The sequence below is a fragment of the Ranitomeya imitator genome, chromosome 9 (assembly GCF_032444005.1).
Source record: "Ranitomeya imitator isolate aRanImi1 chromosome 9, aRanImi1.pri, whole genome shotgun sequence".
Taxonomy (NCBI): Eukaryota; Metazoa; Chordata; class Amphibia; order Anura; family Dendrobatidae; genus Ranitomeya; species Ranitomeya imitator.
In genome coordinates this window covers 101736622-101757803 of record NC_091290.1, presented here as the reverse complement: position 1 = coordinate 101757803, position 21182 = coordinate 101736622, and the positions used below count along the sequence as shown (strand labels likewise).

General features: G+C 43.1%; 1 protein-coding gene across 3 annotated transcripts in view; it reads right to left on the bottom strand.

The window, feature by feature from the left end:
* The window catches only part of LOC138649728 (cytochrome P450 2B4-like), a 54508-nt gene that overhangs the window by 9782 nt on the left and 23544 nt on the right, over window positions 1-21182 (bottom strand). The window contains exons 5-9 of one of the 3 annotated variants that reach the window (XM_069740371.1): window positions 16376-16549; window positions 16095-16236; window positions 15831-16018; window positions 4436-4577; window positions 262-1657 (exon numbers count right to left, since the gene is read on the bottom strand). In XM_069740371.1, coding sequence (XP_069596472.1) covers window positions 1470-1657; window positions 4436-4577; window positions 15831-16018; window positions 16095-16236; window positions 16376-16549 — 834 coding nt within the window. In that variant the 3' untranslated portion in view covers window positions 262-1469. Of the gene's footprint in view, window positions 1-261; window positions 1658-4435; window positions 4578-15830; window positions 16019-16094; window positions 16237-16375; window positions 16550-21182 lie in introns of those variants that run through there. The other 2 variants (XM_069740372.1, XM_069740373.1) reach the window with 2 other exon arrangements.

Sequence of the window (21182 nt, the reverse complement as noted above, 5' to 3'; positions counted from 1 at the left end):
TCCCTCCGGTGGTTATGAGTGGTAGTGCTGCTGTCTTTGGATCGCAGCATTTATCAGGTGTATCCATTTTTTGCAATTTGGGCTGGGCTATTTAGTCCAGCTTTATCCTTTAGTCAGTGCCAGTTGTCCATTGTTTTTGGAGGATTCACATCCATTCCTGGTCTCTCCTGTTTGCTGTTCATTTCAACAAAGATAAGTTCTGGCTTTGTTTTTGCTGTCCACCTGCTGTGGACCTTATAGTTCTGTGCATTTTCATGTTTTGTCTTGTCCAGCTTTGTCTGTGAAGGATTTTTTGCAGCCAAGCTGTGTCTCTGGAGATGCAGATATACCCTCCATGTCTTTAGTCAGATGTGGTGATTTGTATTTTCTGTGGTGGATATTTCTAGTGTTTTAATACTGACCGCATAGTACTCTGTCCTATTCTTTCTTTTTAGCTAGTATGGCCTCCTATGCTAAATCCTGATTTCATTTCTGCATATGTTATTTCCCTCTCCTCTCACAGTCAATATTTGTGGGGGGCTGTCTATCCTTTGGGGATTTTCTCTGAGGCAAGATAGTTTTCCCGTTTCTGTCTTTAGGGGAAGTTAGTTCTTAGGCTGTGTCGAGGGGTCTAGGGAGTGTTAGGTACCCCCCACGGCTACTTCTAGTTGCGCTGCTAAATTCAGGGTTTGCGGTCAGTACAGGTACCACCTTCTCCAGAGTACGTCTCATGCTGCTCCTAGGCCACCAGATCATAACAGGTGCCATTCTCGTATAGTTTCTCATAGGGTGCCCACCTCCGCAGGTAGGCACTAGTGATGAGCAAGTGTACTCGTTGCTCGGGTTTTCCTGAGCACGCTCAGATGGTCTCCTAGTATTTGTTAGTGTTCGGAGATTAAGTTATCATCGCCACAGTTGAATGATTTACAGCTATTAGCCAGCTTGATTACATGTGGAGATTCCCTAGCAACCAGGCAACCCCTACATGTACTCAGGCTGGCTAATAGCTGTAAATCATTTAACTCCTGCGATAAAAACTAAATCTCACAACACTAACAAATACTCGGAGATTACCCGAGCGTGCTTGGGAGAACCCGAGCAACGAGTATAGTCACTCATCACTAGTAGGCACGTGTTCTGGCCTGGGATTATTTTTAGGGTGAATGCAGTGTGCACTTTTTAGGATCGTGTTTGTTATTGTATTTGTTGTTTGTCCCTTTTAACCATATTTCAATAAAAGTTATATTTTAATATCTATTTTTTTCGGGGTTCCCTATGTATAGCCTGAATTTCCCCCCCACAAAACTATATCAGTCTGATCAGCTGCCCCTGGTTTATAACATCCTGCCTGCAGATCAAAGACAATTTACAACACAACAGGTTCCTTTTACAATCAATACTGTATACATTCTCATATTAATACTTAGTAACCATTGTAGCAGTTGAGTGTTACCATAATAATCTGAGAATATTACTTATAACAGAGATAATTAACTTTTTTCCCGGGAAACCAGCCTCATTTTATAGCGTTTAGGAACCTGTGTAATGCCACACACTGGGGTGGTGTCTGGAGGAGATTTGGGGTCTGGCCAATGGAATTCAAAATGTGTCAGCAAAGTGGTGAAGTAGAGAAAGATCTCCATGCGAGCAAGATTCTCCCCTAGACAACCTCGGGGTCCTGACAAGAAGAGAAGATCATCAGTAAGCAGCACACAACCAGGCAAATTGTAACCTGAATAATGTCAGTAATCGCTCTATAAACATTACAGCATTCCTTCTACAAGAAATAAAGGAGTTGTCGAGGAGAACCACCTGAGCATGACGGCATTCCTCTCATACACAATATGTATCCTTCCACTATTTTGTACCAAATCTGAGTCATGATCTTTCATGTTAGGTTTTGTTACCCTTTAAGAAATCCCACATCTAGCGAAAAATGTTTATGCATGGCCTTTATTGATAAACTTGAGTGTAACAGACTGGGAACACAGGTCACATCTGGTGGCCAGAACATTGACCCAAGCACCCTTAGTTCTTGGTGGGGGTAAAGTAAGCAAGAAGGCATATGTGTCACCTGGCAGTAGTTGTTAGCCAGTCAGACTGGTGTGCTACGGGAAAGCTGCACACAGAGGTCCTGTGGTAGAAGTAACCGCCAAAAAAGGGCAACTTCAAGATGGTTGCAGACCAGTAGCTGTGTCCTAAATCCTGCTCTAGACTGCTGTACACATTGAGATTGCCAGAGAGAAAGCTACAAAGCAGAAGTGGACCTGGAGATTGCAAGCAGTTAAGGATAGCTCCTTGAAGACTATCAGCATTGTTGGTGACCTTACAGAGAAGTAGCAGTTCCTAGATAGTCTGAGAACGGAGGTCTTGACAAATATAAGGTCTAAAGGTACCGTTACACTAAACGATTTACCAACTATCACGACCAGCGATACGACCTGGCCGTGATCGTTGGTAAGTCGTTGCGTGGTCGCTGGGGAGCTGTCACACACACAGCTCTCTCCAGCCACCAACGATCAGGGGAACAACTTCGTCATCGTTGAAACTGCCTTCAATGATGCCGAAGTCCCCGGGTAACCAGGGTAAACATCGGGTTACTAAGTGCAGGGCTGCGCTTAGTAACCCGATATTTACCCTGGTTACCATTGTAAAAGTTAAAAAAAAACACTACATACTCACATTCCGATGTCTGTGACGTCCCCCGCCGTCAGCTTCCCTGCACTGTGTAAGCGCCGGCCGTAAAGCAGAGCGGTGACGTCACCGCTGTGCTCTGCTTTATGGCCGGCGCCGACACAGTACAGGGAAGCTGACTCCAGGGGACGTGACAGACATCGGAATGTGAGTATGTACTGTTTTTTTTTTAACTTTTACAATGGTAACCAGGGTAAATATCGGGTTACTAAGCGCGGCCCTGCGCTTAGTAACCCGATGTTTACCCTGGTTAAAGGTGAACACGTCGCTAGATCGGTGTCACACACGCCGATCTAGCGATGACAGCAGGTGATCAGCGACCAAAAAAAAGGTCCTGATCATTCCCCACGACCAACGATCTCCCAGCAGGGGCCTGATCGTTGGTCGCTGTCACACAAAGATATCGTTAGCGGGATCATTGTACGTCACAAAAAGCGTGACGTTGCAACGATATCCTTAACGATATCGTTATGTGTGAAGGAACCTTAATAGTTGGTAGTTGCTTTGGCCCTAAAGTGACTGTATAGCGTCATTCAAATGTCAGTATTTGGTCAGTATTTTGCATCAGTGTTTGTATGCCAATACAAAGAGTGGAACTTATAGAGAAAAACTACAACTGAATGATTGACACCTCTTCTGTGTTTTGGAGACACTCCTGATTTTGGTAAACAAATAACGATGAATACTGATCAAAGATACTGATGTGTGAACAAAGCCTATAGGTGAGAACTACCTAATCATTGGTCATACCTCAAGAACATTGCTCTGGAATACAGTGCTTACCACTGCTTTGTCCATTGTCTGTGGGATAGCTGGATACAGCACTTGGGAGTATTATGGACAATGATTGAAAGGGTGGTGCAGATGTGCAGCTTTTGCTCCATTCTAACAGGGTCCAATTCCAGAGATTGGTGGGTTAAACCCTCAATAATCATCATCACATGATCAGTGATTATTTAAGAGACTGTATTTGTTTGCTCACACACCTCTATATAGGAAATGCAATGGAGCACTGATGACTTCCATTCATCCATGAATGGAAAAACCTCCATATACATAGTTATTAAGGTTGAAGGAAGACTTTAAGTCCATCTAGTTCAACCGAAATCTAAAGCATACAGAGGTATAGTAAGGGCCTATACACAGAACTTTACACAGTTTGTAGATTGTTTGGAGCCATAATTCAGAAATCTGTACACTCTAGAGGACATGAACCGATGCCTCGATTCTATCTTATACAGGGGCTGACTAGCATCATAGGATGAATTGGTCACTATTTTAGGACATTGAGATATCTAGGTTTAGAGTCTTTTTTTACTAACTCCCCCAAGAGACTACGCAACGGCTCTATCTTTGTATGTGTGCGTTCTATGTTTAGTATGTCAAGAGTACACCAGGGCCTTCAGGGCTACCGATGTTGAGCGGGGGCACCATGACGTCAACAACTAGGTGCCAACCTCCGCTGGCAGGTAGGGTAAGTCTCAGTGTATTCTGGGGAGAGATTAGTGTAGATCTCCATATTGGGTCATTATACTAAAGTGTTTACATATTCCTATTTTCCCTGATGATACCTGTTTTGAGCACCATTTTTCAGTATAATTTTATTTTTTCAATTTTTGTTTATCACATATACTATATCATAGAAACTATAAATACATATATAGTTTATATTGTGTCTGTGGTTCTCATGAGTGAAAATTGGGCCCTGGTATTTGCTTGATGACACAGTTAAAAATCTCTCTATCCATTTTCCTTTCATTACCTGCAGAGAAGGGCAAGAATCCATCCACTTTCAGCAAGTCTCCTTCAGAATCCAGGAAATTCTCAGGATTAAACTCATGTGGATATTTCCACTGTTTCTCATCATAATTCACTGATGACAGATCTGTAATAACCATTGTTCTCTATATGCAAAGAGAGGTGAAAATAAATAGAATATTGTGTCATTATTCTCACATTTATACTGCACAGCACATTATATACATACGAGAGAGAACAAAGAGTTTATATTTATGAATAGTATATCAATAGTTGGGTGAGCCAGCCACTACTGAGTGAGGGTTGCCTTGTGCATCAGCTTTTTTTTGTTAGATCCTTTCAGTCTTCCCTCTAAGCTATGTGCTCTGAAAAGGAAGCAGTAAAAACAACATACCAATGAACATTGGCATAGCTAGAGTCCAACAGGCACTGTTGTAAAATTTGGACCTTAACCCCCACCTGCAGGTTGGCCAGATGTACTTATAGTATTCTAGACTCAATAAAAACTTACGTGTTTGCTCCCCAAATAATGAGGTCCCCCATCCTGAGCCCCTTTATGGTATAATATCCCCCACCCTAGGCCCCTTCTTCTATATTGTCCCCCATCTTGAGCTCCTTCATGATATAATTTTCCCCATCCTTGCATTTGCTCCCCTAATCCCTGTGTGGCACCTCAGGAGTCCGGATGCCCCAATGGTATTGCCTTCCTCACAGGGGAGGTGACAACATGCCTGGAAGCAAGGAGGGATCCCTTAATCAGGTAATATTAACATGCAACACCTGACTCCAGTCCAGAAGGGGGAGCCCTAAACCCAGCTTCAGGGCAGCTTCCCTAGAACATTCTGGCTGGAGGAGGGGTTAGTAGTCAGTCTGCTAGGGACAGTGAGAGGAGAGGAGGCAAAAGGAGATGAGCCAGGGGTCTGGAGATGGGAGTGAGCTCACCCCAGAGGAAAACGCAAAGAGACCGGACACCGGGGTCTGTGGTGGTGTGGGAGTTGCAGACCCAGCCACTGAACCCGGAGGGAAGGAGATTGCAAGTCTCCTGTCCCATTTAACACCTGCAGGTACCACAACAAGCGAAGAGCCTGGGACTGCCAGAGAAAGGACAGTGCCCATAAAAGGTTCAGGCTGTCAGCCATACAGGTTGAGAATACAGACACTGAGAGAACTTGCGCAGAACTTCAGGCAGCAAGGGTCAGATATACAGTGCAGAGGGAAGGCCTCTGAACCCACCTGGCTAAGTGGATCCCAAGCTGTTTCCAGGCTGCCCGGACCCCACCAACACCTGTTACCTGTACCCTGCACTGTACCTGAATTCTACCAGTAAAAGGTAAAGGAAACTTATCTCTGTGCCCTGCAATTATGTCCTGCACTCTCAGTCCTGCCCTCCACCGTGAACCATCTCTCTTACCAGCTACACCGGGAGCCCTTGGGACCAAGCTCTACCTGTGGGGAACTATACCATCTAAGCTGCAAAACCATCAGCCCCAGAGGACCCCTTTAAGCAGTGTTGACCACCCATGGCCCAATACCTTAGGTGGCATCACGAATATACCTGCATTAGACTTTATTCCCATTTTCATTAACCCCTTTTTATTCGACACCCAGGGCCACGGACCGGGTGACTGCCACAGTGACCACCTCTTTAAGAACAGAACCGCCCTGGTTCCGAGTACCCCATGGTCCTAGCGGGTGCTCCACATGTATATGCCCCCATCCTGGTATATGCTCCCCAATCCTGTTATATGCTCCTCCATCCTGTTAAATGCCCTTCATTTTGATATATGCTCCCCCCCGTCCTGGTATAATGCTCTCTATCCTGGGTCCCTTCCTGTTATAATGTTCCCTATCCTGCGCCCCGTTCTGGTATAATGTCCCCCATTCTGGCCCCCTCCATTAATAATGTACACTGTTCTTCTCTAACACATTTAAAAAATAAAGGATTATTCTTCCCTTCCTTCCCTCCTATGATGCGTAGCATACTCTTGTATAGCCGACGCAGGAGCTGGCAGCTGACTTTGCCTTGGAAGGCAGGCAGAGATGTCACTGATTGCTCTGTAGAATATGACGTCATTTTCCCCTAGATCTCTATATTTATTTCCTTCCTCTGTAGATTCTGTGTACCAGATATCTTCTTCTGATCGCTTTCAATAACTCTTTGGCTTTCTTTCTTCTCTTCTTGTAGTTCACACTATTTTCCATTGGGTCCATTCTCACATATTCATCCCCTTTTTAAGTTTTCTTAAGTCTCCCACCCCATTTTTTTTTTCTTTTTCGCCCTTCTTTTTTTCATTCTTCATTTTTTTCTCTAAATGCTTTTTTTTCATTTCTTCATTTTTTCACTTTTACTGTTACATTCTTATTTTTTTTCCGCCTTTTTCTATTTCATTTTTCCACTTTTTTTATTACTCCTTTTCCTCCTCTTCCTTTTTTATTTTTCAATTTTTTTGTTTCGTATTTTTTTTATTTTAGATTTATTTATTTTTCTATTTTTTTCTCTTTACTTAATCTGATTACCTTTTTTTTCTGATGCCTAACTCTTCCAGAATATACTCACTTCTCCATTTATTCCATAGGGATACCGTTCCTACTATCAACTACATATATCCTGAGCTTTCTGAGTGTCATCAGTCGATTGTTAACACTCATCCACCTATGGAGAAACACTCAAAAACTCCTATACATGAAATTGTCTCATTTTGCTTATGTCATTTTTGCTTAATTTGACAGTATATACATTGTTTTCTTACAGATGTACCTTGCTAAAGGCCAGCACTAGTGATGAGTGAGTGCTCGTTAGGCCGGAGTCACATTACAGCGAGATACGGCCGAGTCTCGCAGGTTAAAACCAAGCTCTGGCACCGGCACTCTGGAGCGGAGCGTGCGGCTCCATGTATTGCTGTGCGGTTGCACACTCCGCTCCGGAGTGCCGCTGCCAGAGCTTGGCTTTAACCTGCGAGACTCGGCCGTATCTCGCTGTGTGTGATCCCAGCCTTACTCGGGTTTTCCGAGCATGCTCAGGTGGTCTCCGAGTATTTTGGCATGCTCATAGATTATGTTTGAATCCCCACAGCTGCATGATTTGCGGCTGCTAGACAACCTGAACACATGCAGGGATTGCCTGTTTGTTAGGGAATCCGCACATGTATTCATGCTGTCTAGCAGCCGCAAATCATGCAGCTGCGGGGACTCAAACATAATCTATGAGCATGCCAAAATACTTGGAGAACACCCAGGCAAGCTCGGAAAACTCAAGTAAGAAGCACAGTCGCTCATCACTAGCCAGCGCGACTGAAACGTCGAACATTATCTACACACATTGGTTATCAATGAATTATGCTGAAGCAACTCTTCATCTCATTATTTCAGTGCCGAAATTCCTCTTTGAATATTATTGACAGATGTCATTCTTTAAGGCCTGAAGTGCACATAGTAAAGCAGACCATTTCTTCTCAACTATAAAAATGTAAGACTATATGCCATAAAAAAAATGTAAGTGGCAAAATTGCTATTTTTTTATCACACTTTTCCCTAAACTTGGAGTATAAAGCAATCAAAATTAAAGTATGTACCCTAACATGTTGCCACTGCAAATATGGGTCAGCGAGTACTGTACAAAGCAAGCCCCCATACAGCTCCTTCAATAGAGAAATCAAACGTTTGTTGTCTCAGAAAATGGCAGCAAAAATCAATGTATAAATTATTTTTTTTCACTACTTAGATAATGAAAAACTCAATAGCTACTGGGGAAGCAGATGGCCCCGTGTTCAGTTAACGCTACTGTTAACTGTATTGGTGTGCACAGTGCGCCCATACAGTTACACTCTGCAGCAGGGCGGGGATACTTGATCTCCCTGAACTGCCACCGTTGGCAGCATTGGCCCCCACTCATCATCGCAAGTTCAACTGTATCGGCTGGATGCCAATACAGTTGAAAGCAGTGATGAGCCATCTCCTATAAAGAGTCTGACTATGGGGAATGCATTATAATATATAGGGTCTGCCTATGGAGAGGGCATTATACAATTTAGAGTCTGTCTATGGGAGTGCATTATGCGATATAGAGTCTACCTATGGGGAGTGCATTATACTATATGGAGGCCTATGGGAAGTGCATTATATTGTGTGGAGTCCTATGGAGAGTGCATTATCCTTTATAGAGGCATATGGAGAGTGCATTATACTGTATGGAGGCCTAAGGGGAGGGTAATATACTGTACTGATTGTGCCTATGGGGGAGCATTATGCTATATAGAGTCTGCCCATGGAGAGTGCATTATACTTTATGGAGGCCTATAGAGAGTGCATTATACTGTATGAAGGCCTAAGGGGAGAGTAATATACTGTACTGATTCTGCCTTTCGGGAAGGGCATTAAACGATATAGAGTCTGCCTATGGGGAGTGCATTATACAATATAGAGTTTGCCTATGGGGAGTGCATTATACAATATAGAGTCTGCCTATTTGAAGTGCATTATACGATATAGAGGCCTATGGGGAGTACATTTTACTATATAGACATGTTTGGAGGCCGTCATCAATGCCAAAGGGTGTGCAACCAAGTATTAATTAGGGGTGCCTTTATTGCTGCACATGATGTTTGGTCTGTTTCTTTTTAGAAATTACAACATGTAAGTTGAAAAACAATGTTTTATTGTTTTATTACTTTGGATTACTAATTAAAAAATCCTGAGGATATAACTTTGGTACATTTCCATTTATTTCTGAAGGTATTGTACAGTCTAGGAAAAAAATGAAGGAGTGCCAATAATGGTGAGCAGGACTGTATAACAGAGCATCATACTGTGTAGAGGGGAGCTGTACAGGGGTGGGAGGAAGACTCAGGACATTGTTAAATGTTAAGTGGGCACTTATTGTTATAAGGGAACTCAGGTTATTGTTACTCTTAAAGGGGCATTATTACTTGCTAGGGGGCAAAATAAGAATTTGCACATGGAATTGTTATATTCTAGAGAGTTGTTTTACCATCTAGAGGGCACACAGTACCACACAGTAGATACCGTAGTAGGGACACATGACTCCACCAGAAAGAACGTCAGCTGCAAGTCACTATCTGTAACTGTACTGCAATCTCCTATATGATCTGCAGCACTGGCATCTACAATTATATGGTCACCATATGGCGGTAATATTAGTCTTTGTCTTTGTATAGAGATTTATTTTAGTAACAGCTCCTTCATCTGTTGAGGTTCTCCTATACCTACAATTAGGCCGGAGTCACACTAGAGTGTAATACGGACAAGTACTATGCGATAAAAAAATTTGCATAGCACTCAGACCAATGTTAATCTATGGGGCAGCTCCTATAATCTGTTGTTTCCTCGGGCGTATTATACAGTGGGGCAAAAAAGTATTTAGTCAGTCAGCAATAGTGCAAGTTCCACCACTTAAAAAGATGAGAGGCGTCTGTAATTTACATCATAGGTAGACCTCAACTATGGGAGACAAACTGAGAAAAAAAATCCAGAAAATCACATTGTCTGTTTTTTTTAACATTTTATTTGCATATTATGGTGTAAAATAAGTATTTGGTCAGAAACAAACAATCAAGATTTCTGGCTCTCACAGACCTGTAACTTCTTCTTTAAGAGTCTCCTCTTTCCTCCTCTCATTACCTGTAATAATGGCACCTGTTTAAACTTGTTATCAGTATAAAAAGACACCTGTGCACACCCTCAAAAAGTCTGACTCCAAACTCCACTATGGTGAAGACCAAAGAGCTGTCAAAGGACACCAGAAACAAAATTGTAGCCCTGCACCAGGCTGGGAAGACTGAATCTGCAATAGCCAACCAGCTTGGAGTGAAGAAATCAACAGTGGGAGCAATAAATAGAAAATGGAAGACATACAAGACCACTGATAATCTCCCTCGATCTGGGGCTCCACGCAAAATCCCACCCCGTGGAGTCAGAATGATCACAAGAACGGTGAGCAAAAATCCCAGAACCACGTAGGGGGACCTAGTGAATGAACTGCAGAGAGCTGGGACCAATGTAACAAGGCCTACCATAAGTAACACACTATGCCACCATGGACTCAGATCCTGCAGTGCCAGACGTGTCCCACTGCTTAAGCCAGTACATGTCCGGGCCCGTCTGAAGTTTGCTAGAGAGCATTTGGATGATCCAGAGGAGTTTTGGGAGAATGTCCTATGGTCTGATGAAACCAAACTGGAACTGTTTGGTAGAAACACAACTTGTCGTGTTTGGAGGAAAAAGAATACTGAGTTGCATCCATCAAACACCATACCTACTGTAAAGAATGGTGGTGGAAACATCATGCTTTGGGGCTGTTCCTCTGCAAAAGGGCCAGGATGACTGATCCGGGTACATGAAAGAATGAATGGGGCCATGTATCGTGAGATTTTGAGTGCAAACCTCCTTCCATCAGCAAGGGCATTGAAGATGAAACGTGGCTGGGTCTTTCAACATGACAATGATCCAAAGCACACCGCCAGGGCAACGAAGGAGTGGCTTCGTAAGAAGCATTTCAAGGTCCTAGAGTGGCCTAGCCAGTCTCCAGATCTCAACCCTATAGAAAACCTTTGGAGGGAGTTGAAAGTCCGTGTTGCCAAGCGAAAAGCCAAAAACATCACTGCTCTAGAGGAGATCTGCATGGAGAAATGGGCCAACATACCAACAACAGTGTGTAGCAACCTTGTGAAGACTTACAGAAAACGTTTGACCTCTGTCATTGCCAACAAAGGATATATTACAAAGTATTGAGATGAAATTTTGTTTCTGACCAAATACTTATTTTCCACCATAATATGCAAATAAAATGTTAAAAAAACAGACAATGTGATTTTCTGGATTTTTTTTTTCTCAGTTTGTCTCCCATAGTTGAGGTCTACCTATGATGTAAATTGCAGACCCCTCTCATCTTTTTAAGTGGTGGAACTTGCACTATTGCTGACTGACTAAATACTTTTTTGCCCCACTGTATGTGCAAGATAAATCACAGCATGCTGCGATTTAAACCATATTATGGCCGAGACTCACCAATGAAAGTCTATGGGTGCGAGAAAAACTCGCATACCACACAGACCATCAGTGTGACTTGTGAGAAATACAGTACAGACCAAAGTTTGGACACACCTTCTCATGTAAAGAATTTTCTGTAATTTCATGACTATGAAAATTGTAAAGAAGGTACACACGGCACTCAAGGTCCTCGTTGGTGGTGCACAAGTCAGGTGAAAATTGTACATTCACACTGAAGGCATCAAAACTATGAATTAACACATGTGGAATTATATACTTAAAAAAGTGTGAAACAACTGAAAATATGTCTTATATTCTAGGTTCTTTGAAGTAGCCACCTTTTGCTTTGATGACTGCTTTGCACACTCTTGGCATTCTCTTGATGAGCTTCAAGAGGTAGTCACCAGAAATGGTCTTCCATCAATCTTGAAGGAGTCCACAGTCCAGGGTACCAGGAACAGATGGTGGAATGGTCTGGCCGGCCTGGAGGCAATAGTGGATCCCTCTCCCAGGTGAGGTCTTTAAGTCTTCCTACTTGCGCTAGTATGTGAGGTCCCTGCTGCCTGTAGCTTGCTGGCAAAGTCCTCTCACTCCTATCCTGAGACAGGTACCTGTATGATGGGCAGCTTGATCTGTTTTATAGGGTCTATATCATGACACGGGCTCTTCAGGTGCTGCTTCACCTTCAAGCATGGTGTGGGCAAATAGCATACAGTCCTATGCCCTCCGATTCTATGTGTCCTGGAGTACAACACAGCCTCGGGCTCCCATTGCCTGGTTCCTGTGCTTTGTCTCTGAGGGTGCCTGGTCACAGTTCCCCTATGAGCCCCTTTCCTTCTCCACCGTTTTCTTTTCCTCAGTAGCGCCACCACTTTCAACCCCTCGGGTTCACTTTCTTCCCAGGAGCTGCAGCTCAGTCCTGACTGGATGGCTCCGCTGTCTTCTCTCTGTTCCAGATTTTCTTCTCTCCTCTCCCTCTAACAGACTGACTAACTCTTCCTCCAGACCAGAACACTTAAAGCTGGGGAAGCTCCCCTGAATCCGGGTCCAGAACTCCCCCTTCTGGCCTGGATTTGGAATTTGTTGAATGTGGATGAGTTACCTGGTATAGAGGATCCTCCTTGCCTCCAAGCATGATATCGCCCTCCCCAAAAGGGATGCAACATCACTGTAACAACCGGTTACCTGGGTTGTTACACTAATGTGCCTGCCTGTGCTTACTGGTCCATGTATAGGTGGTTATGTGGACCTTACCACTATTGGTGTTGCATAGTGCACACCTAATTTTGTCCACTACATGTTTGTGCAGGGCAGGGATGGCCCACCTGGAAAAGTAGTGGTGGTTGGGAACCACGTACAGTGGGACAGCCATCATCATTAGTTTTTTAACTGTCTGTCTTCATTAGCTGGAATGACAGCATTTCAAAGGCCAGGAATTTTAAAATGCCGTCATTCAGGACCAGGGCTCATGGGTGGGTAGGGGGTACTTTCTCTTTCTTGTCAGTGTTTGGGGGATGGACAGCTGAACAATTCCATGGAATGGTGTGGAGATTATCGCTGACACTACTGGTGTTGTCACATTCTATCTTTGCGGGGAGCCAGGTGGACCTGTTACTCAAGAGCGTGAGGAAGAGGTAGAGACTGCAGCAGAAGAGGGAGCAGAAGGAGCCTTAGATCTTTGTTGTTTTTTTCAGGTGTGTAGTTCACTGAAGCTCATGCTTTGAATTCAGATGCCTCTTCATGCAGGTGGTGCTCAGGTTAAGAATATTTATTCCTCACTTCAGGCTCTGAGTGCAAACCTCCTGTATCTTGTTGTCAACACCTGGACTGAAGAAATGGGGTGCCAGGGAGCTCCTTTTCAGCTGGCATTGGTGTGCTCATATCATCGGTGTGGTGGGCAGTAGCAACCGACATACTGACTTGGGGCTTTTGCACCCTGGTCCCACTTTTGCTGTGAAGCTGGAGCAGTGTGACCACCTCCTCTTCCTCTGAATTGTGCCCGCCACTCATATGGCCTTCACTCCATGTGGGGTCGAGGACCTCATCGTCCCTCGCATCATTTTCCATCTCTCCACCCCTGCATCTCTTGCCAGTCTGCACATTGCAGAAAGACACTTAGTTGGCAACTGTGTATCATCATTATCAGAAATGTGCTGCAGTGGTCCGCTGACCATGTGCACTAGCCCTCCCATGTAATCATCCTCCAACAGAACAGGTGCTTGGGCATCAGTGCACTCAATCTCTTCCACTTCTGGGGCAGGGCCAGGTGGATGGACCATGGATCCTCAGCCAGCAGAGTTTTCAAAAAGCAGACGTGACTGATGTATGACTTGGGGCTCAGACTGCTTGACTGATTTGAAAAGTGTGAGGTGGAAGACAGATGCCCATGGTCCGCAGGTGTCAATTCTGTGCTATCAGCAGGGGACCAGGTGAAAGACAATGTGAAGAAGCTGAAGGCACCTTCAACCACCACAAAAAAAACACAAAAGAAAACAAAATGAGCCAGACAAATTTGTTGTCACCCTCAACTTAATATTTGTTTGCACACTCATTGGAATAAATAACTGCAATCAGTCAGAGGCAGCCAAACAACCCCAAAACATCTTTGAACCTCTGCCATATTTGACTGTAGGTACTGTGTTCTTTTCTCTGTAGGCCTCGTTCCGTTTTCGGTAAGCAGTAGAAAAAAAAGCTCTATCTTGATTTAATTTGTTCACAAGACATTTTATCAGAAGGATTTTGGCTTACATACCTTTTGGCAAACTGTAGTCTAGCTTTTTTATGTATCTATGTCAACAATGTGGTCCTCCTTGGTCTCCTGCCATAGAATTTTATTCAAATATTGAGAGATAGTTTGTGCTTGCACTGATGCACCCTGAATCTGCAGGTCAACTTGAATTTCTTTGGATCTTGATTGGGGCTGCTTATCCAACATTCGAACTATCCTGTGTTGAAAGCTTTCATCATTTTTTCTCTGCCGTCCATGTCCAAGGAGATTAGCTACAGTGTCATGAGTTGTAAACTTCTTTATTATGTTGCGCACTGTGGACAAAGGAACATCAATATCTCTGGAGATGGACTTGTAACTTTGAGATTGTAGACATTTTTCAATAATTTGGGTTCTCAAGTCCACAGACAGCTCTTTTCCCCTCTTTCTGTTCTCCATTCTTAGTATGGCACACACAGACACACAATGCTAAGACTGAGTAAACTTTCATCCTTTTTTATGTTTCAGATATGATTTTCATATTGCACACACCTGTTACTTGCCATAGATCAGATGCTTGAAATAAAGTTGTTTACCTACAAATTTGGAAAGGTGAAAACAATGTTGTCAGGTCCATTTTTGGTGTTTTTCGTGAAATGTCTAATTTGCCTTTTTTATTTTTTATTTTTTGTGTTGTTCCAACATACACAATGGAAGTAAACGTGTACAACAAAGCATGTATAATTGAAATAATTTTCTGGGAAAAATACTTCATTTTCTGGAACAATTTCAAGGGTGCCAACACTTTTGGCCATGAATGTACATAGGTAATCAAGCACACATGCAAGTATGAAAAGGATTACCTGAAATCAAACATGGCATGGCCTGAGAACAAAAATGGAGGGAGCTGTTTAAAGGTCTTTGTATGGAGTTAACATCTGCATCTATGATCTTATTTTGCTGTGTGGCATACTTATTTTTATATATCCACACACTGTTGTATTGATACCTTACCAGGCTCATCCTATTAGTGTTATTATACTCTGCTTATTTCCATACATGGTTGTCTATTTTAATATCAAAAACATTTCTTGTTTCCATCTGTATCACTTTGTACTTTATACATGCATAAGTTGCATTTTGTTAAGCTTCTAGCAATCTTCATCTATTTATGTTCCTATGATTTATTCTTGCATTGGATTAATAGGGAGTGTGGATCTGTCTCCTTTTCTATTCTGTTCTGGAGACAGTTTATGACTTTTGTATAAAAAAAAATCCTTCTACTGTTTGGTTTTACGTGTTTTTAATATTTCTAGCACTTTTTTGTATGCATCAATAACATTTGTTCTATAATTACAACATTGCTAGTGGTCCTTTATTTTTATTATGGGTTACTAGTGATATATATACACCCACATATTTTCCTCTCTACTCGGTCCTGAATAATCATGTTGCCAGGCGATTGTCTAGCATAATAACCATCATAAAATAAAAATCCAAAAGAAAAAAAATAATATATAATTGTAGTTTTTTTCAATACATTTGATACTTTTCCCCATTTTTTTTTTTTTTTACACATGAATGTGATAAAATGAATGGTGTTCAAAAATACAATTCAGCCCGATAAAAAAGTTATGACTCTTGGAAAGAGAGGAGGAAAAAGCGAAATGATCTAGTTGTGCCTCACCTTTGGAATAGTATAGCCATTCAGCTGTATGTCTTTTATAGGTGCATGGGCAACTCCAAGCGGCACAACTGAAGCAAAGCGTTGGACTTCTTGCAGTGCAGCCTGTGTGTATGGCATACTTAGTCTGTCCTTATAATCAAGGTGGTCTCTGTCTCCCCGAATTTTGTCAATTTCTTCACGACACTTCTCTGAAAGTAAAGAAGATACACTGACATTCTGCAACAAGAAACATGAAAATCCACATTCTCAAAGGATATTACATGCCTTGTATGTCTGGATACATCATCATGTATAGCAGACACCATTCAAGGGAGGAGGAAGTTGTCTCTGTGCCGGCAATAAACAGATCGGATACACAAATGAACAGATTTTCATTATTAAACGTCGACTTTCTTTCTTCCTGTTCCTAATTTTTCAAATAGAAGAGATAACAAGTAGTAACATATTCCTCACCTGATATCGGTAAACTAAATGGTCCTGTTAGGGAGACTAAGCCTCCAATATCTGAAAGTTCATTGATTTTACAATGTTACATATTCTTTTACCTTTTCCAGCTCATCCAGATAGCAGTCTATGTAATCTCTAGGTTGTCCCGACACCCTGGTTCTCTTGTGCTCTGATAAAACTTTTTCAAGGAAAGCAAAGAAAACCTTCACATTTCTGAAGATCCTCCGATGAGGTAAGGGTAGGTGTTTTACAAATCCAAATGCATTGTACAGCTGAAAAATAAACCATATACATAATTGTATAGAGGGAATATATGCTGGTGTAATATTGTACCTGTACAAAGGAATAAGTAAGGTGGGGGTACAGCCTTCATTTTTTTATACATGCCTTGAGTACAGAGGAAGACCATGGGAAGATAACAGTGGGCAGATAGGATGAGGTGGTTGAACAACGAAGGATACTCTGCTTCCACACTCTGAATAGTGAATCTCCAGAAAGCCCCTTCATCTCTAAACTCCTAGAACACTTCATCAACTCTCATCTAATGCATTTTTGGTTCTACTCCTACATCTTTGACAGCTCCCTCACTTTGTTATTTGCTGACTTATCTTCCTGCTGCTGCCCTGTACAGTATTGGATCCGCAGGGCTCAGTACTAGGTCCCCTTCTCTTTTCTTTATACATTGCCCTTACAGGACAAAACCACCAGCAGATGTTGATTTCATTTCCATCTCTAGGATAACATGACATTTTACACCCCTTCTGATATTAGTCCCACATTGCTACAAAATACCAGTGATTGTTTGTCCTATGTATCTAAAATCATGTCCTCCTTGTCTAAAACTGAATTTCAATAACTGAACTCCTTGTGTTTTCTATTTCTACTAACCTTTCTAAACCCAATATAGCCATTTTCGTATGTGGTTCTACCATAACTCCTGTCAGGAATCTGGATTCCCTGTTTCATCTGTGGTACTTTTTGCCCTTTTCCAAGATGGCTTCTGCTGCCTCATGTCTGCTAATGTGGTCCGCCTTTGTTGTCTTTATAACCCTTGTCCCCCTCCCAGCCCTTGCTTGTGTATTCTGCCTGAATTCCGGGCTTGCTTTACGAGAGACATTTTCCTCTCCAGATACTCCGGCTCCACCTTCTCAGCAGGCTTGGAGCATAATCAGCAGGTGTGTGGACAGACTCTGCAAGATCTTGAGTGGACTATCAGGAGAGTAAATTTAAGAACATGGAGTCCCAGTATGAACAAGCCTTTCAGGACGTAGGTGCTCAGATGGCCACTCAAGTGGCCTTACCCCCTGGGTCCTCCTAAGCTGCCACCATTCCGATACAATGGCGATCGCGTCAAATTTTGTGGTTTTGTAAATCAGGGTATGTTGTATTTTGATGTGCACGCCGACTGCTTTCCCACCGATCATTCTAAAGTATTGTGTATAATTGTTATTGACATCACGAGCACTCACCTGGGTGAATCCGAAGATCAAGTCTCGTGACTCACGTCTAAATGTTTTGGAAGACTTTATCTGCTACGGCCTTGATGTTCGATGTTCCTAACCACCATGCCTATGCTGAGACCGCTTTATTGTCTTTACACCAGGGTAAACGTTCAGTTATTGAATATGCCACTGATTTTAGAAGGTTAGCTGTGGATACTAATTGGTTAATTGTTTTTTTTTTTGCACAAATGCCTATTTTCAGGAGGGCTCTGTCTATATAGAAAAAAGTGCTGCACTAAGTTCATAACTAGAAAATTATGTGAAACAAGTAAGTGATACTTATACACAATTAACACATCTCATAAAGTGACTACATATCAAAAAAGGGTTGCAGCACTAAGTGCAAATATATGTGTGTATGTGTGTACCAGGGTCGTGGTCATTGCAGTAATGTCATTTTCCTCTAGGGGAGAGTGATATTACATTTGGAGGCAAAGAAGGACAACTGCATCCAGGTAACACAAACATGCAACACATTTCACACTCCAGGCCTCCAGGGGGAGCTCTGCTCCTATTTATTAGGTCACTCCCCACACTTTGGTAAAACTGGTTGCCTGTAGGAAAAAGTTAGTTAGTTGCTGGCTGAGCTTCACTCAGGTAGTTGGCCGCTGACAGGGGTGGGATCCTGTCAGAGATCGAGACAGCAAGACACGGAGCTGTGCATGCCTTGAGAGCTGCAGCTCCTAGAAAGAGACACTGAAGGAGAACTGTATTACAGAGAGGGTTAAAGAAGTCATAGCAAAGGAGTGGACACCAGGAGGGGATCAGCCCTACACAGGCTGCCTTCTTCTGAGGCGCAGGATCCCCGTAGCCGGGACACTGAGGGAGCAACGATCCTTCATGCCTTGCCCAAGAGATCGGCAGGACAGCTAATTGCAAGTTACCTGTCCGCCCTACACCCAGGAGGCAAGGTGGCACCTCTTAGAGGCTGGGGCATGATAGAGTCCCTGTAAAACACCTCAAGCCACCGGTCATACGGGTTTGTCCTATCCTAACCGGGGGACAGAGAGAGACATAACATCTACAACATCTGTGAGGACCTTATGAGAAGCTTAGCAGTAAGGGACTACAATACTACGGCGCTACAGGAAGGCTACTAATTTCTACCTGGACAAGGGAACTCTGGACTTGCCTCCAAACCGGCCGGACTCTGTCTGCCCTGTGATCTGGTGCCCTGGACTGTGCATGCTGAAGCCTTCAGTAAAGGTAAAGAGACTGCAAAATTGTGTCCTCGTTCTTCACTGCGCCTCACCGGGCGCACACCGGGAAGCTCTGGGGACATACTTTACCTGTTGGAAGGTATACCATCTAGCTGCCATAACATCACCCCAGCGGACCCCTTAAAGCAGCATCGGTCACACCCTTTATCAGAGGGTTTCATAACTATAGATGTGTCCATCTCCAAATTACGGAGTGCTTCAGTCTGAATCTTTGTTAGATTGTGTCTAGTGTGTACTCCCTCCTTATGTTTAATCTCATCAGTCGTCAGGTTGAGAAACACATCTATAGCGGAAATATCACCACCCACTGGCGGCATCTTAGTGCTGGTTTTTCTCAAGGATGAGACAGGACCATGTCCAGTTAAGGAAGATGGTGGCTGATCCAAATTAGCCAGAAGCTGTACATCTTGGAATATATCCAATGGGATATCCAAGCCAGCACACATTTTTTTATTTTGTTGTTTGAAAAATTTGTGCCACCTAAGTTTTCTAACAAATAAATTAATGTCCTTAATACAATCAAAAGTAGAAAAATCCATTGTAGGAATAAATGATAGCCCCTTACTAAGTACCATCATTTCTGGTTCACTGATGGTTCTATCAGAGAGATTTACTATTTGCAATTCTAATCCCTGTTGAAGGGATTCCTGCTTCTTAGAGAATACGTGCTGTCTAAAAAAACGGATCTAGTGGATGAGTGAAAGCTACCTTCCCTTGGGTAATCTCTACTCCTACCCCTCTGTCGACCACGTGTTGTCCTTTGCCTAGTTTCTGTGTCGCTAATATGCGATTTCAGCATATTTTAATATGCTGTGCACCAGTGCCAGCGTCTCTGGGGTTACGTATGTATACGTCGCCTAGGAACACCTACAACATCATATACGGTGTCCAATGTGTCATCATACTGGCTGCGAACCGGAAGTGTAAGTACAACCTGCGGGTCATGACTTGTGTATCACACTAGGTGCCGCATGCGCATTAGCGTGCGGCCCATAGACCGGAAATAGACTCGCACTTAATGTGCAAACACATGGAGGGAGAACAGTGACACAGCGCCATTACCGCTGACAACAGCAGTTATCTAGAGCACGTGACATGAAGGAAATGAGGTAGGACGCTGTGCAATTTGTGAAAACAGGAAACTATTTAAGTGACAGATGACCATCCTTTATCTCACCCTACCATAGTCCGTACCCATAATTAGGTGCATCGGACACAGGAGCTACCTCCCGATGTAGGGGCTCCCCCTTTTTGAGAAAAAATTCCCACAATCCTTACATTTTCCCCTGATGAATCTCCCATACAGGAGAGGAAACACGTAGGGAAGTTTACATGGTTATGGTGGGTACAACTTTTTAGCCTGACTTGGGGACTGCCCTTGTTAGGGCGGGAGCACTACAGGGGCACGACTGGGGTAGTATAGAGACTGTTTTCCCCTGTTTTCATTTGAAAATGATGGAAACACTGCTCAAATGACACAGGAACCTCATGGGGATCGCTCCTGGAAGCATTCCTGACTCCTAGTTCACAGCTTTAATAATTTTTTTCCGAGATTCCTGCCATTTTTCCCGGTGCCACAAAAAACACATGAAAACGAAACCAAAATGGGTTTTGCTTGGAAATATGTCAAGGTACATCCTTTGTAGGTTTAGGACTCTCCTGTAAGGCCAAATATTTAACCCCAGACTGAAAATTTCCTCTCCCATTTAGGCTTAGTTCAGACACTGCATTTTTGATGCGTTTTTCAACTTTAACATTGCTTTCAACCACTACAAATGCATTCACTGGGAAATGTCATTGTAACATTTAACAACCCTAGCTGGCCATGTGGTGTGTGACACATGAGCAGACCCATCTTGTTTCATTTATGAAGGAGGGACTCAAAGTCACAGAGCCTACTTTTACTCGTGCATCAGGTGACATTAATCTTCTTAAAGGGCCATTATAAAACAGTGGGTCTCCTAAGCTGTTGTAGCCTATGCTGTGAGTGGATGGGCTGCCAAGAATTACGATGTACCACAATACCCCTGTCATAAGATGTCCAGGAGGGGGGGACTCCGGAAAAAGTGTTGCATTGAATTCAAGGCCTGCCCTGCTACCAATTCATATGCACCCCAATAAGCCTTTGAACCCACATAGTGGATGGGCCCATGAAAATCCATTTCACAATATGCATTTTGTGC